This window comes from Cyprinodon tularosa, unplaced genomic scaffold, assembly GCF_016077235.1.
Source record: "Cyprinodon tularosa strain WSP-4 unplaced genomic scaffold, ASM1607723v1 ctg286, whole genome shotgun sequence".
Classification (NCBI taxonomy): Eukaryota; Metazoa; Chordata; class Actinopteri; order Cyprinodontiformes; family Cyprinodontidae; genus Cyprinodon; species Cyprinodon tularosa.
Window position 1 is genome coordinate 1171197 of NW_024038992.1, and position 17127 is coordinate 1188323.

The following is a 17127-nucleotide window of genomic DNA, read 5'->3' on the forward strand; positions in this document are numbered from 1 at the left end:
ACACATATCAATCTGGATACTGCCATGTTACCTTGTATCACCTTTCGATTCTCCAAGGTGCTTTTGTAGTTGTCTATTAAGACCCGATATGTACCATTTTCCAGTGAGACTACAGCTCTTCCTAGTGATTTCCAAAATATCCGGATGGCAGTTCATTTTGGACCTGCTCTGTTGTGGGAATCAAAGTGTCCAGTATAAAACAAGAGAAATGTTATCAAGGCTGCAAATAGAGACCAAATTCATGAGTCATCTCCAGGTTAATCTTCCAACCCCTTAAGTGTAAGACACCACGTAGCTTGAATCTAACTTGAATCTCTAACAGAGACTGTCTGTTGACACAGAATGCACTTTTCACTTTTTTTTGGGTGAGAAATATGGCCCCAGACTTGGAGGAACCAGCTTTCACCCTGCCTACCTCACACTCACCCTTGAACCACTCAAATTTGTCTTAGCAAGGAGATGCAACCTGGGGTTGACCTGACACCGTTGTATTGAATACAACATTTTCTTACTCACACACAAAGCCAACTATGGCAATGTTTCATACTACCTCGAAGAACTACTCATTCTTCAGACATCAACGTTGATCCTTTGCTTCACAAACCCTTTATTACATCCCCACCCAGACAACAATGGATGGGCAGAGGTCACTGAAAAGAAAACTGAAATCTTTCCTTTTCAAAGGTTATCATTGTGTTAAGATGTTTTATCTTGCAGATTGTAATTCCTTTCTAATCTCTAGTTTTTCATATTGTAGCTTTTTGAAATTACAAAGAAAAGCTGTACAAATTTAAGAAGTTATCATTATTATTTTTTTAGTACTGTAGTTGTATTATTGTAATAATTTCAATATGTGGGACACAGCACTTCTTCTCTCCAAACGGTAAATATTGGTGGATTTCCTGTTTTAGGTCTGAATGTAGGTATTTTATGTGCTGCAAATAACTCTATTATTGACCTAAAGGTAGGCAGACAGTGAGATGGATTTTAGCCAACAAATAAATATTCAATAGAGTGCTGTATAACTGTAATCACATCAGAGGTGATGTACCATCATAAGAGAACTGTCAGAGACACAAAGAAGAAACAGATGAGGGAGAAAACAGATGAGTGTATCTGATCTCCTAACTGTCCTTCATAATAAATCAATAATAACCTTTTGGCACTTTGTAGATACATTTCAGTTTATTCATAATCTCTCATTTGGTCATTATGGTTCAAAAACAATCATGTGAAGTATGAAATAAATGCAAGCGTATGCGGTTGAGCTTGACAAGGTTCTGGAGTAATCCCTTGTCCATTTGTTCTTACTCAACTATTGATGAATGGCTGTTCTTGATCCAGTTCTAGATGCAGTGCCATCTAAGGATTTAGAGATTACTGTTGTCCAGCTGTTTTTGATTTGTTAAATTCCTTCAGAGCCTCTGATAATATTTTCTCTGCAAAACGAGTGCTTTGCATACCCTTTCTATCTTTATCTTGGGAACATCTCATCCACAATTTTTTTTTCACACTTCTGCTCTTAAAGTGTACATGGAGTATCTAGTATATTGCATATTTTGGTGAGACATTTGTAGGAGCGAATTTCTGTTGCTTGAAGGCATTGGCTTTCATCTGAATCTGTACCAAAAACTTACTGTAATTTGGTGTCTTGGTCCAGAGTCCTACCTGATTCAGTTGTGAGTTGATTAGAGGATTTTTGCCTTTATTTAAAGTATTGAGGAGATGTTACAGTGTGCTTTGATAAAAATGAACTGAGCTGAAAGGTAAAATGTTTGCTTCATTGTTCAAGTATTCCCTGTGTTGCCTATTTTGATTGTGTATGGATCGAATGAAATAGAAAAAGATCCTTTATTCAAGTCTTTGAAATTTAATTTCTCTGTAGGGTGTCTGGAGACTGTAGGGTGTCTGTTATGAGAAAATTTTAGTCGACGATCTTGAACTTGCCACTAGGCCAAACACGTCTGTGACCACTCTTTTGAAGTGTAATAAGCGGGATGAATGCACAAACCCTTCTTGTCAATGCTTTTAGAATGTGCTAAAGTCCAGCTGGCAAGGAAATACCATGGTGACCCAACCTCATTAAAAGTTGCAAAGATGCAAATATGATTGTAATCTTTTTGGCTGATATGGACGCAGTCCTGCAGCATGAGCTGATCACCAAATCAGCTGCTTGTTGTTGTTTGTTAATAATAAAAAAGAGAGGCTGGGACACTGCATATTTATCATGCATTATTCATTCAAATGAAAAAATATTGTCATCTGTTAAGAAATAAATGGGTTTCCTGTTAGAATCAGCCAACAATGACATTTGCTTATAATCTCATAACCAAAAATTCCAAATGCCACAGTAGTTATAAATAAGTACGGTCAAGGCAAGGCAAATTTATTTGTATACTGTAGCACAGTTTAGTAAAACGACAATTCAAAGTGTTTTACATGAATCAGACAATAAAATAGGAGAAAATGAAAGCAGAATATAAGCAAATAAAGGTAAAAGTATTATAAAAGCAGGTAGTAAAGTAAATATAACGGTTAGACCAACACCTTAAACTAATAATACCTCAGTTAACAGTTTAGCTTCAACAGTCAAAGACGGTTCCTAACAAATGGGTTTTTAACTGTGACTTAAAATAACTAAGCCTTTAAGTTCTTTTACAGTATTTTGGAAGTTTGTTCCAGATAAATGGAGCATAGGAAGTAAATGCTGCTTCTCCATGTTTGGTCCTAGTTATGGATGTACAGAATAGGCTTGAGCTAGAACAGAAGGATTTTAAAGTCTATTCTCTTAACTACAAGGAGCCATTGTAAGGACTATAGAACTGGGCTGAGGTGCTCCATTTCTTAGTTCTAGTGAGAACACAGACAGCAGCGTTTTAGATCAGCTGTAGCTGTGTCATGGAATTATTAGGCAAACCTAAGAAGACACTTCTTTTTTCTGCAGTAATCCTACTTTTTTCAGTAATCAATTCTACTAAAGAATGCATGAAAACTCATTCCTGCAATAAATGCAGGAATTATTTTTTTTTGTAGATCCTGCTTGGACATCAGTCGTTTAATCCTGGAAATGTTCTTAAGGTGGTAAAAGGCTTACCTTTTAAGTGCTTTTATGTGCCTCTGAAGGTTCACGTCTTAGTCCATCAAGACACCAAGATTACAACCATAATTAGTGGTTTCTTGCTTTAGCAGCTGAAACTGTGTACTAACTATGGATCTCTCCTCCTTTGGTCCACAAATTACAGTATTACCTCAGTTTTGATTCAATTCAGTCGTAACAATTATGGTGCATCCACATATTGATCTGTTCTATGCATCTAGCCAATGTTTTTTTGCTATAACCTGAGCCAAGGAGAATGTAGATGTTGAAAAGGAAGAGCCCTGGAATGGAGCCTTGGGTAACCCCGCATGTGATTTTCCTGGTATCTGATTTAAAGTTCCCTGCTGACACATACAGTAGTAGTCCCTGTCCTTCAGCTGGATTTAAACCAGTCCAGTGAGGTACTAGAAATGCCGACCCAGTTTCCCAGATGTTCTAAAAAAAATCAAGTGATCAACACTATCAAAAGCCGCACCGATTTCAAATAAAACCAGAACAGTGGTTCTCTCAGAGTCTGAAATTCTAAGGATGTTATTCAACACCTTAATGAAGGCTTCCCTGTATTGTGGTTGGCATGGAAAGACATGGAATACATCGAAATAGACGGTACAGAGTTGTAAACATGTACATTAAAGGCATACTATGCAACATTTTTCAGTTAATTAATGTGTTCCATAACGTTTTGGATGATTAAATGAGTCATTTTAGGTCGAACAAAGGTTTTCTCGGCCGCCCTGGTGGTCTGTAGGGGAAATACCGTACTTGCAATTGCAGGAGCCCTCGGCCCGCACCCACAGACTCAGAAGTCTCGTGCATCGCGAGAGTCGGTCTTGCTTTACGGTGAGAACTGCTACACGCCCCCAGTGAAAGGCATGCTCGTTGCTAGCGCAGTGGCGATATTTGTGCAGTTATCATGGCAGAACCAGCGAGAATTTTCAAACTCGAAAATTGGAACAAAATGGTCACTTACCGCAGTAGACATGGTAATTCGTTGCGTTCGGCTGTCTGCTAAGCTCAAAACAACTGCGCCTGGCTTGACGGAGAAACCAGGAGAACAGCTGAGCATATTTACGACAGTGCACTTTTACTTTCGCCCTCTGGGGGGAGCCTCGCTGGAAAATCAACACCGGTTGCATAGTATACCTTTAAAGTCCCCCTCAATAATTAAATGTATAGTTGAGGATGTTCTTTTTCTGGGTGGCTCATCAAAATCAGTGGTCCTCTTAGTTATCAAGAATTCTGGTGATATGTTTATGTAAGGCCATCCTATGTGATAGTCCCCATTTTCACTTACCAGTGGTGAGTCTGACATAGTGAAAAAAATTACAAATCTTTTTATGAAAGTAAGCTTGTATGATCAAACACTTATCATCATTAATTGTTGAGCTACATCATGGGGCTGTTTGTTTTTAGACAAAGAACAAATAAAGGAGCTAAGCTTTACTTACCTTAAAAAAGCATTACATAGTCTTCCAATAATACCGCCTCCTCTGGCCAAAACACAGAACTGCAGCTCTGTTCTGCTCCTTCTCTCTCGTACTTAACTGTCACCATGGTGCTAGAGGTTTGACAGGACCCAAATGCAGACTGAAGCTGAGGGAGTTTTCTTGAAGTTTAATTAACCAAAAGTTCAACAGTAGCAAAAATCCAAAACATAAATCCACAATAATCCAAAAATATTGAAGGCAAGGAATACTCAAAACAAGGGGGCTGGTTTGTCGTCTTTGCTGACGAAATGGGAGAGACAAACAAAGACCAGGCTAATTAGCAGATTGGGATAAGGTGTGAACAGAGACAAGAAGGGAGCTAGGGTCCAAAAACAGAGTTTAAACACAAAACAAAACACCAAAGGTGGGCGAGGCCAAGCAAAGTCTCCGGAGGCCGGCTGTGCGGCCGGAGGCCAAGTGGAGTCTCTGGAGGCCGGCCCTGAGGCCGGAGACAAGGCAGAGTCTCTGGAGGCAAGCCCTGAGGCCGGAGTCGAGGCAGAGTCTCTAGAAGCCGGCCAGAGTTTAAACACAAAGCAACCCACCAAAGATGGGCGAGGCCAAGCAAAGTCTCTGGAGGCTGGCTGTGCGTCCGGAGGCCAAGCAGAGTCTCTGGAGGGTGGCCCTGAGGCCAGAGACAAGGCAGAGTCCACGGAGGCCGGCCCTGAGGCCGGAGGCGAGGCAGAGTCCATGGAGGACAGCGACGAAGGAGGACCTCTGGAGGACTAGAGAGGAGATAGAGGACACTAGAGAGGGAACACCAGAGGGGCCTGAGAGTGGAGGGGCAACACTAGAGGGACCTGAGAGTGGAGGGAGAACACTAGAAGGATCTGAGCCTAGAGAGGGGACTCTAGAGGGACCTGAGCCTAGAGAGGGGACACTAGAGGGACCTGAGCCCAGAGAGGGCAAACTAGAGGGACCTTAGCCTAGAGAGGGCAAACTAGAGGGACCTTAGCCTAGAGAGGGCAAACTAGAGGGAGCTGAGCCTAGAGAAGGCAAACTAGAAGCAGCTGAGCCCAGAGAGGAAAATACTAGAAAGAGCTGAGCCCCGAGAGGGAAAACTAATCTGGTTGGGTGGTGGAGAGAGGCTAGGAGGAGTATGGTTAGTAGCAGGCTGACCAGGGGGGCTCTGAAATTTCTGGAAGTGACTCACAAGGAACTTAAGTTGTTGGGAAAAAGGGATTATGAACTTGTCCTGTTGTATATCCAATTGATTGATGTCCTCTTTTAATAAAGCCAGTTGCTGCTCCCGTTTCTCCAGCTGTCTCTCTCTGGTGCCCAAAACTAAGACCAAGTCTGCTGGGTCCATTTCTGGCTGGTTTGTAGTGTCACAATGGTGCTGGAGGTTTGACAGGACATATAAAACTAGAACAAAACCATGACATTAACAGTTTTTTTTTTCTCTTTTTTCACCTTATGTGGAGTTGCCATCTGTGTCTGAGTTGACCAGGATGATTATCCACAAACCCATCTTGAATATAACATTTTGATTTTTTGCTAGGTATAGATGCTTTGGCGCTGAACTACTATGGTGTCAGTCTGCTCATCTAACAATGTTTTATTTGTAAAGGGTCAAGTAAAAAGGTTATTGTAAATATATTTTTGAGAAAATATTATGTCTCTTCAACTTAAATATCTTAGTTAAAATAAACTGGCCATAGTCATTTTTATTCTGTATTTCTACTCTGAGCCCCTAATTGTTACATAATGTCAGGATGCTCAAATACTCTAATAAACTACATCCCACACCACTCTGTCCATCATGCAGTCTGAATAGGCATGCTGTTAATTAACAGTAGCTTGAAAAGAAATTCATTTTCAGAGATGATTGTATTCATCTGCTAAACCCTGATAATTTTTTATTTCTTTGTGTAATTGTGAAAACACAAATTAAATTGACGCTATTTTAATGTCATTCTTTCAAGCTGATTGTAACTTCTGTATTGTTGCATGTAAAGAATATTAAACATACCAAACCTGTCCTCTTCACAGGTGGTGTACAAGAACAATGATATCCGCCTAGAGTTGTCTCGGATGGCACGGATTTTGGATCCAAAGATGAAAATCCAAGGTGAGGTGTCCTACAAGTGTGAGAACGTGGCCACTTTGGACCCAATTTCCTTTGAGACTCCAGAGGCATACATCAGCCTCCCCAAGTGGAATACTAAGCGGATGGGATCTATCTCGTTTGACTTCCGCACGACTGAGCCCAATGGACTCATCCTTTTCACCCATGGAAAGCGTCAGGAGCGCAAAGATAATACTCGCAGCCAGAAAAACACCAAGGTCAGTTCATAACCCCTGAAATAATTTCCTATTTCAAGTTTCATTTGTATAAACTTCCCCTGACCATGTTCACAAACAAGAGGTAACAGGCTGTTGGAAGGCTCCAAAACACATTGCTTGTCCTTGTTGGTGCTCTCTTACACAGGTGGATTTCTTTGCTGTTGAGCTCTTGGATGGCAGCCTGTACCTATTATTGGACATGGGCTCAGGAACAATAAAGGTGAAAGCTACCCAGACGAAAGTAAATGATGGTGCGTGGTACCACGTGGACATCCAGAGAGATGGACGATCAGGTCAATATTGTTGTTTTAGTAAAAAGTGGAATTACTATTAATGTTCTACCTTGTGATGCATGTTCAGTTCTGAATTATACTTACTGCCTAAACAGTTTGACATTTAAAAGGATTATTTAAGTTTAGACAAGTTCAGCAAGTTCAACTGTCATCAGTGCTAAAGCTAAACAAACCCTGAAAGGATGATTCCTGATAGACGATAAAGTCTGGGTTGAGGGAGGTTAATAAACATTTATTTTATTTTCATCACTATGTCCCTCTTAAATAAAAAACCCTCTTGAGCCATGTTGCTTAGTCTTTAAGTTTTCTGTTGGTATTAGATTGTATTTTCAGGACATTTAGAACTAAATGGCTTTTTTACCAGAAATAATCTGCTGCCTGTCTAAGGTTTTTTTTTTTTTTTTTTTTTTTTTTATTGAACCTGTCATTAATCTATGAATTTACATTTGTTATTTTAGACAAAATGCTAAAATGATCATATTCTAAATACTATAAATTATCAACGTAGTTTCGTGACAGGATGTGTTCTTGAGTTAGTGAATTAGACAAGAGGTATTAAACACTGAGAAGGTTGTAAGCGTACTGTCTTTGTGCTTTAACCTGGTTAATTCCTGATAAATTACCCTATAAAACTGAACATTTTTAGCCCCATAAGATAAAAAAACCTAGATCCTAGACCTAATTCTGTTAGACCATAAATACACTGATGAGCTCCATTTAAGCCCCAAAGTAACAGTTAAGATTTAATGGTGCAATTGCTGAGTGAAGTGTGTATCATACCAGGGGCCATGTGGTGGGTATATAAATTTTTTATTCTTTTATATCATGTATTGTGTTTTTTGTTAATCTGTCCCTGTCTGTCATAGGCACCATCTCTGTAAACAGCAGACGGACGCCGTTTACAGCTAGTGGTGAAAGTGAAATTCTGGACCTGGAGGGGGACATGTATCTGGGAGGCCTTCCAGTTGACCGGTCCAACCTTATCCTGCCTACTGAACTTTGGACGGCAATGCTGAACTACGGCTACGTTGGGTGCATTCGTGACCTTTTCATTGATGGTCGCAGCAAGGACATCCGACAAATCGCCGAGGCACAAAATGGTGCCGGTATCAAACCCTCATGCAACAAACAACAAGGAAAACAGTGCGAGAGCTACCCATGCAAAAACCGAGGAGTCTGCAAGGAGGGTTGGAACAGATTTATCTGTGACTGCACCGGCACTGGGTACTGGTCCCGCACCTGTGAGAGAGGTAAACTTCGATATGGAATTTTACTTTGGTTACACTGTTATGGGGTAAGGGAGCCAAACATACTTTAAAGCAGACATTTTTTGTGTTTAAAAAGGAAAAAGTCTAACACAAAACAAACAACGGTCCAAGAGACTAAATTGAGTTGGAGGTATCCAAGTGACATATTTAACTTGCATTCACTGATTTAAAATTGATCCAGCACCTAATCAAAGCAAAGTCTCATTTAAATGACTCTGGAACATGAGTGAAGACTTAACTGCTGGCAAGATCAGATGAGGTTATTAATTAAACAATTTTTCCTAAAGTAGCACATAATAACCAAAAACATAGAAAAGATAAAATGGATATTAAAAATAAAATGAATAATTTAACACAAAAAAGCTCTTTCTTCCAATGTGACACCTTACACATTCATATAAGGTTGAAGCACAGCACTCGATTTATAAAACAGGCCGGAATTTGGGTCTTGGTCAGGATGTTTCTCAAAGGAGACACAGCTTAGTTTCAAAATGCAGTGATAGGGTTCTATTTGTGATGGTTTATTAAGAAAGGATTTAAGCTTCAATTCCAGTCAAAATACATTATTAGATTGTTGGAGATATTAAGGTGTGCATTGTTTGATAAAAAAAAAGTATGTTCTTTAAATAGCCATAACAAATAAATTTCCTCCATCATCAGAAGATTTTAAAAATCCTTTTGATTTTACTTTACTTATTTGCCTTTTGAACTTTTGATCATCCCTTTAGATTGTTAAACAAAAAAATAATATTTTCAAATAAGAGTTATATTTAAAAAGGCAGCTATCAAGTAATTGTTGGGATAAATATAGCACCACTTAAGGTGATGATTTGTTTTTGCTCTCAGTGTTTGGAGGCCATTTTGAAACCTGTTTATATGTTCAGAATAAATCCCCCTTATTGATGGATTAAACAAGCAGGTTTTAGATTACAACACAGTATCACCTGAGTTAGAAATTTCCTGCCCCTCTACATCCTTCTGCATCCTTTCCGTAATCTCTTCACCGTCCGACTTTACCGCTGAGCTGACTGCAGACTCTGTCTTCAGAGAGATGTAAATTAATTCCTAATCCGTTTACAGCTGACACACAAGTTTTCTGTTCTGCATGAGTCTCTCCTGAATTCGACACACATCTGTAAGGAAGGTCTTCCCAAGGCAAGGAACCTATCTACTGGAATTAACTACAAATAGGTGGAGTTGTTGCTGTATTGCTGAACAGTTTCACTCATTAATCTTTGGTTGATAAGCCATCACTTTTCAGTTTAATAAAAATTTGGGAAAGCAAAAAAATTGGGAAATATTAATTATTATCAATATTAGAGTCAAATAAACCCCAATAATGATACATCTGTCATTTTCTTTGACAGTTAGATCCTGCTATTTCTTAAGTGTACCACTTGGTTCACCTATTTTCATAAACACATCTCAGCCAGCTTAGAGAAAACCACCGTCCTTTTATCCAGTTTTTCTTCATATGTTCAAACCATTTATTAATTATTTATCAATTAGAAACTAATGTTCGCCCTTTGAAATTGTCTACAACCCCTTTAACATATCAAATAAATACCATCTGATCATATCACCTAATTCAGCTTTTTTTTTTTCTCCTTATTTCAGTTATTCAGTTCAAAAACACCATTACCTCAGAGTCTTATTTTTATGTTGGTAAAGAGAAGTTGCAGATAATCGGCAGGCCAGGCTGCATTAACTTTAGTCTTAATTGTCACAGGGTGTTGTTTGTATATATTAAGATTAGCAAGAACAACATAGTTGAGCTTTCAATGGGTGGTATATTGATTAGAATGTTGCTTTCATATATGTAAGTATTATGGTTTGCAATTTTCAGCGGTTTGCATTTTCCTACTACATATATATATATATATATACACACACATCTTTCATTTCTACAGGTTTTAATGATTTTCCCACAGAAAAAAAACATACATCTGTTATTTACAAAACCTGAACATTGACTAAGATCAATAGAACAAGGATCCTTACCTGTGAAAGGTTTGCCTCCAGAGAAGTACTGTGTAGTTATGCATCTGATGCTTTCAAGGATTCTTTGTACAAGAGGTGCTTAGGGAAGCCCTAGCTCCTTTAACAGCAGCTTTTGGCTCACCTGCGTTGTTGATCTGATATCTCTCATGTTACTTTAGACAATAATCCATAGATTCTCTATGAGGTGTTGGTCAGGTCACTTTACTGACAAGTCAAGGAGTGCAGTAACCATACACTGATTATAGTTTCTGCCTTTTTCTGTCTGTTTTTTTCTGACTAACCCTCATTTAATAGGTCAGGATACAGTGTCTTTTAAACACTCAGCTTCTTGAGTACGGATATTTTTGGTTTTACTCTTGTGGGGCAGTAACTGTGTCTACTGTTAACAGTCTTCATCATTATTTAATATTTTGAGAAACCGAAATGGAAGTTGTCATTAGGTGAAAGCCAAAATCATCAGAGTTAAATAAATTAAACATTTGAATTATACTATTCTGTGTAAGAATTCTGTATAAAATCTGTCACTTTTTTAACAGATTTTCTTGTTTTCATTATTATGTACATCTAATAAAAAGGACACCAGCTTAGAGTCCTTAATAGTTTTAAATGTATTAATTGTGTGGACACCCTCCATCTCACAAGCGGCTGCATTGGAGTAAACATGAAATGTCGGAGTTAATCTGACAGGCCAAATCAAAGCTGGAAGGAGGGCTTAAATAGTAATGCGACACCTTTTCAGGCTCATTTACCTTCCTCTGCCCGAACATTTATCCTACCTGCAGTAAACATGTGAAGAAATAACATGTCAAGTGTGTATTGTTAAACTGATATTATTGGAATATTTAAGCAAATGACTTTATGAAGCTGCTGTGATGTTATCCAGCTTAATTTTACTCTAATTTTAAATTCACACCAGTAAGCCGACAGGTGGACTGTGTCTCCCTCATGTGGCCTTTTGACATCCTTACAGCCTGATGATCATGCAGTAAAAGAGAACAAAAGGACATTTAGAGGACACCTAATGCTTCAGCATTTTGTTCTATCATTTATCAAATTAAATTGTTTTGACAGGAACAATAATAATCTCTGAATGGTTCCAACTGAAGGCCAGAAAAGGGAATCATTGCTGTTCAGTTTGGGATAAAAGGAAGCAGAGATAAACTAAAGCTTTCGGCATATATATGTTGAAATCTGGAAAGCATAAAATATAACCTTTGAAAGAACTTTGAGAGAAATATTCTGTATGTTGTTGTTGAGGCCTATAGAGGAAACTTATTGGAGGTCACAAAAAACATTATGAAAGTTATTTTTGTTTGGTTGTTTCAAATCCATGGTCAGTTCAGCATGAGAATTGTCAACATCAGTTTTGTTTTTGTTTTATACATTTTCTCACATTTTGATGGGATTTTATGTAAGAAACCAACTCAAAGTAATCAATCATTTTTTAGTGGAAAGAGAATAATTCTATTCATCCGTCAGTCTGTCCGTCCATCCATCCATGGGTGAAAGGTGGGTCACACCTGGACAGCTTACTAGTCCATTGCAGGGCAGCACAACCATACACACACGCATGTTGTGTTACACTGTCCTTGTGGGGACTTTCCATTGACTTCCATTCATTTCCCACTAATTTCTTGGCCTAACCATGACTTTTGCTCTAACCATTACCAACACATATCTAACCTTACACCTAACCTAAAATCAATTCACACCTTAGAACAGAACCTCTCCTCATGGGGACCAGTCGTTAGTCGCCACAAGTATCTATAAGTCCCCGAAATGTAGCATATTCCTGGGAAATTGTCCCCACCAGGTAACAAAGACATGGCCACAGACACACCTTCACCCACACACACTCATAAGGAAAATTTAGAGATACCATTTCACCTAATAGCTATGTCTGTGAACTAAAGGTGGAGTACAAGCACGCATGCACAGGTAGAACATACAAACTCCATGCAGACAGATCTTAGGCTGGGAAATTGGATTTGTTCATTGAAATAATAATAATTATTATTATTTTGATCCTTGATTCTATAAAAAGTTATGGACAGATATAATGTTTTCTATCAATCAAAAACTCAATAGATCTCATGCTATAATATCCATTTAATGAACTAAATTGTTTTCATTGTGCAGATATTTTCGATATAAAAAGGTGGTGAATTAAAAAAGTAAATGTTGTTTCAATAAAGTAAACACATAAATGTATTATGCAAATAAAGAATAGGTGAACTTGGTACACAATGCATGATATGGGTAAAATTGATGGGCAGAACAATGACTGTTAAGTGTTGAGACTAAGCACCTTTATTGTCAAATATAGCTTTAACCTGAATGCCAAACAGTTTTCTGTCACAGATGTACAGAGTGTGCAGAAATGTTAGATACCCTTTTCTTAGGCCCATATCTTTACTAGTTCTGGATAGGGAGAAGTCAGTCCTGGTGGTCATCTCTAAAGACTGACTGCTTCTTGCATTTGGACCGTTCCTGTTCTAGAAAGAGCCAAACAGATGTGGTCATGTGAACAAGACAGACTAAATAACAGCAGGCAGTGTAGAAGATGACTAGCAGCTCCTGTGGCAGGTTGTACGTCACTGGGAGTAGACTCCCTGCTTGTCCCTCCTCCAAACAGTGTCTGTGTATGAAGGACAAGCTCAGGTTCTCAAACAGGTGGTTCCTAGGAACCAGAACTTATTCCACACTGTAGATATTTTTGTACACAATGTTGGGGGAATGGTGTTTTTTTTCTGTCTTCTGATGAGAAAACTTCAAAATAAAGTAATTATCAGGATATTTCTGTACATTTTTTAGAATTGCTATTTAAAATTATAATAAACATTTCAACTGGACAAGTGTTTTGGTGTTAGGCATAGTCAAGATAAAACATTTTGTTTATTTTGCAAAGTTCTCTTACTAATGCTTAAATTAAGAAAAACAAACAATTGTAAAGAGGTAATGATGCTTGATGATAGGAGAATGAGGGTTTAAGCAGTTAAGGCTTAAAACAACTGGTTAATTTTAACATGTCTTAAGTTATTTTGTAGGGAAAGGATGATGGAGAAGAAAGGTTTCTGAACCACTTGGACCTGTCAAATCTAAATTACAGATTTTCCAGAAGCAAAATACTTAATTTGGATTTGAACTTATTAAATAAACACACAGCCACTTAAAAAAAAAAAAATCCAAAAAAGGCTACTTTCTCCTCTTTTTGAGGCTCATAGTTACTTTCAATTTCAGTTAAATATAACTTTTGAGTTAAATTGGGTTAAGGACAGTCATAAACAACACTTAGTTTGTCAAGATGTGTGGAACTTGTAATTACCACCTGACTATTATGCGAGATGTTTAGGGTTCATGCTTTGGACCTACATATGCAAAAAGTTACAAAAATTCCAGAACAAATCAAGCCTAAGACTAGAAACATATTGAATTGGGATAGATAAACCATGAAAATCTTGATTTTGTGCAGTCACTTATGGAATATGTCCAAGCTTTTAATTTGTAAATTAGCAGCTTTAGATCATTTGTTTAAATGACCTTTTGGAAAGGAATATTTTGAAGGTCTTGAAAACGAAGTTGTTCTTGTATTTGAAGATCCAAGTTGAAGGTGTGCATGTACGCAAGTCTCACCAGTCAGAAAATCAGAAGTGGACATTTTGTTTGTTAACATCCATTTGGTCTTGCTCCCACAGAGGCCTCCATCCTCTCCTATGATGGAAGCATGTACATGAAAGTGGTCATGCCGACCGTCATGCACACTGAGGCTGAAGACGTCTCACTGCGCTTCCGCTCACAGAGGGCCTACGGGCTCCTCATGGCCACCACCTCCCAGGACTCGGCCGACACGTTGCGGCTTGAGTTGGATGGGAGCCGCGTCAAACTCACAGTCAACTTAGGTATCGTATAACCCCAACCCCAGCAGCACCAGCAGCTCTTTCTTCACCCATCTGCCCCCTCATCTCCATCTTCGCCATGAGACGCTTTACCCTCCATGGGTAAAGTCTCTAATCCACTGCTTTTCCTCTCTTCTCTCACCCCCTTAATTCTTCTATTGACCTTAAGTTTCTGAATAGACCACAGTTTTAGCTTTCTGTCTTCTCTGCATGAGTATCAAAATAGTTTCTGAACCCAAATGTTTTAACAGTGGTAAAAAAAAAATAAAAAATGTAGCGTATCTCTGAAAATAGGAAACAACAAATTTCTTTAGAGATTAATTGAGGAAGTTGCAGCTTAAACTCTCAGGATGTTTAAGTTTCTGAGTGGCTCAGCTAAATCCTTAGAATGAACTCCTACTGCATTTCTCACTAACTCCAGGTCATTTATTTGGTTTGCTAACAGCAGTATCTTAAACGAGCGGTGTGCTTTCTCAGCGTCTTGTTCTTTCCATTCTCCTGTCGCCTTCATCCTTTCATTATGCTGTGTCAAAGATGGTATTCACCCCTTCAAAGGCCTTAAGCCTGCGGCCCGTCAGGCGAACAGCCCGAGAACAGAGCCCAGCAAAACCTGCAGCTGGCTGCGACGCCATGAACCTCCGAACACTGAGGTTCCTGTTTTGATTTAAATTAATCTTTACTCAAGTGTCTGATTTCTAGCACATTTAGGAATGCTAGTGTTAACAGACGTTAGATGATCTATAAATCCCATTAAAATTATTTTATAACTGATTACATTAATCCTTGTCGGATATTAAGCCCCTTAGATTTGTTCAGTGCTCATATTAGCCTGTAGTTTCTCTCTTAAAATGTAAATATTCTCAGTCTGAGCTCCTGATGCAGCTTAAAGCCAAACATAACAGCAGAGTAGCGCTTCAGACTTGAGCTGGGCATCCGGTGCCTCTGCACGGTGCTGGTGCTGATTGGATCGAGGCTGTTTGCTCCCACTTTTCTGTTGCGGTTGACGACACATGACCCACCAGCCACGCGGTGACCAACCCACAGTGTGCTCAAAGCTGCAGACGGCAGCTGCTTAGACTTCATATTGCACTATTTAAGTCTTTTCTCTATGTTAAAAACTAAACAGCCAGCTTTTCTTCTGATCTACAAAAAAAAAAAAAAAAAAGAAATGTAAAAGAAAAGAAACAACAGAATGCAGCTAACCTTTAACATTTGGAGTTGGGTTGGGTTGGAAAAGCCTCGTAGCTGGTACCATAAGTGGCCATTTTACTGTAAAGAAAGAAAAAGTATACAATTTTAAACTTTATATGTATATAAAAAAAAAACATGAACTCTTTGAAACCTTCTATGTATGTTTCATTTATTTTTTCTGATTAAATGATACGGTTTTAATAATAAAAACCCAAAGAATGAAATGGCCACCATCCTGCATGTGTGCGTCCCCGGAAGGGTGGACTTCTTGTTTTTGGATGTCTGCAGCTGTAACCTTGAAGGATGCAATTTCATCTGTCATTTATTCTTCCCCATCTAGACTGTATCAGGATAAACTGTAACTCCAGTAAGTTAACACTCAAGTTTCATTTTGTTGTTCTTGTTGTCTTTTCTTCTTATGTCTGCTCTGCAGTGGCTCCCACTTTACTTTAACCTTTATTATATTAATGTTCAGTATGTCTCAGTTTGGGATTAGAAAATGTTCCTTTTGGATGACATCTGAAGGATTTATATTTTGAATTCTCTAAATAAATGTTAGCTAATAGATTTAACTGAACAAAACCATACGCATAAATACACAATGAACTGCCAAACCGTAAAAGCATAACATGTCAAGCATAATTTAGCCTAACAGCCCCTAAAAGCTTAAATACTAGGCGAATTTTATTAGAGTGAGTGATGGGATCTGTAGACAATAGAGCATTTCAAAAGCAATACAACCCAATAATAATTACACATAAATTAGTTAAAATAAAAACATTCTGCAATGTAATTAAAAGGACTCAAATCAATGACTTGATATTGTGTAAACTATATCATACCTGCTTTTTGTTGTTAAAAAATATTGACATCAATTGCTATATATATAAATACATCCTGTTACTTCTCTTTCTTTCTAATTCTGAGCTTAGAAAGTGTGTTCTTTAAGATTAATAGCTGGTATTAAAGTCCTTTAATTGGTCTAATAAGTTGTTGAAAACGTTGTTACCCTAAATTGATTAATTCTTTGCTTTCAATGTAATGCATAAACTTACATTTTAATTGGATTGTTATTAGTTTCATTCTACAACTCCAAGTCAAATTGATACAAACTTGGAGAATCAGAGCTCCACCCTCTGAGATACGTCTCTGAATGTGTAGACGTGCAAAAATGATAGATAAATATATAGAAAAGAGCTCAGTTGCCATATAAATTAGATATCCGCAGTTTTTGAGACAAATTAAAGTTTCAAAATGAGATGAAAAAGATGAGAATATTTTGTCCATTAACTGTCTGAACTGAAGCTGAATGTTTTAAAAATATAACTTTATTTGTCAAAAACTCGACCTTAATAAAACACTATGGACCAAGAACACCTGATGAGAAAGGTGGACAAAATGAACAAAGAAGTGTGGTGTTGGGGCATAAAGGGAATAACGGGCTTAAAAGTTGGTAGACAGGTAAAATGTTTGCTACTGTGAAGCGATGAAATGATCCCTAGCCCTGGAAGATCTTTCCTCTATTCCTATGTTTTTTTCATATGTCCCAGGGAGGTTTTGATCTACAAACATTATATCTCCTGACAGTCTCCTTATTCTGAAATCTACTTT

The 17127-nt window shown here is 38.1% G+C and overlaps 1 protein-coding gene across 1 annotated transcript in view; it reads left to right on the forward strand.

The window, feature by feature from the left end:
- The window catches only part of LOC119787055 (neurexin-3a-like), a 155563-nt gene that overhangs the window by 74366 nt on the left and 64070 nt on the right, over positions 1 to 17127 (forward strand). The window contains 5 exon segments of the mRNA XM_038290677.1: positions 6574 to 6867; positions 7013 to 7160; positions 8027 to 8410; positions 14125 to 14328; positions 15857 to 15883. Coding sequence (XP_038146605.1) covers positions 6574 to 6867; positions 7013 to 7160; positions 8027 to 8410; positions 14125 to 14328; positions 15857 to 15883 — 1057 coding nt within the window.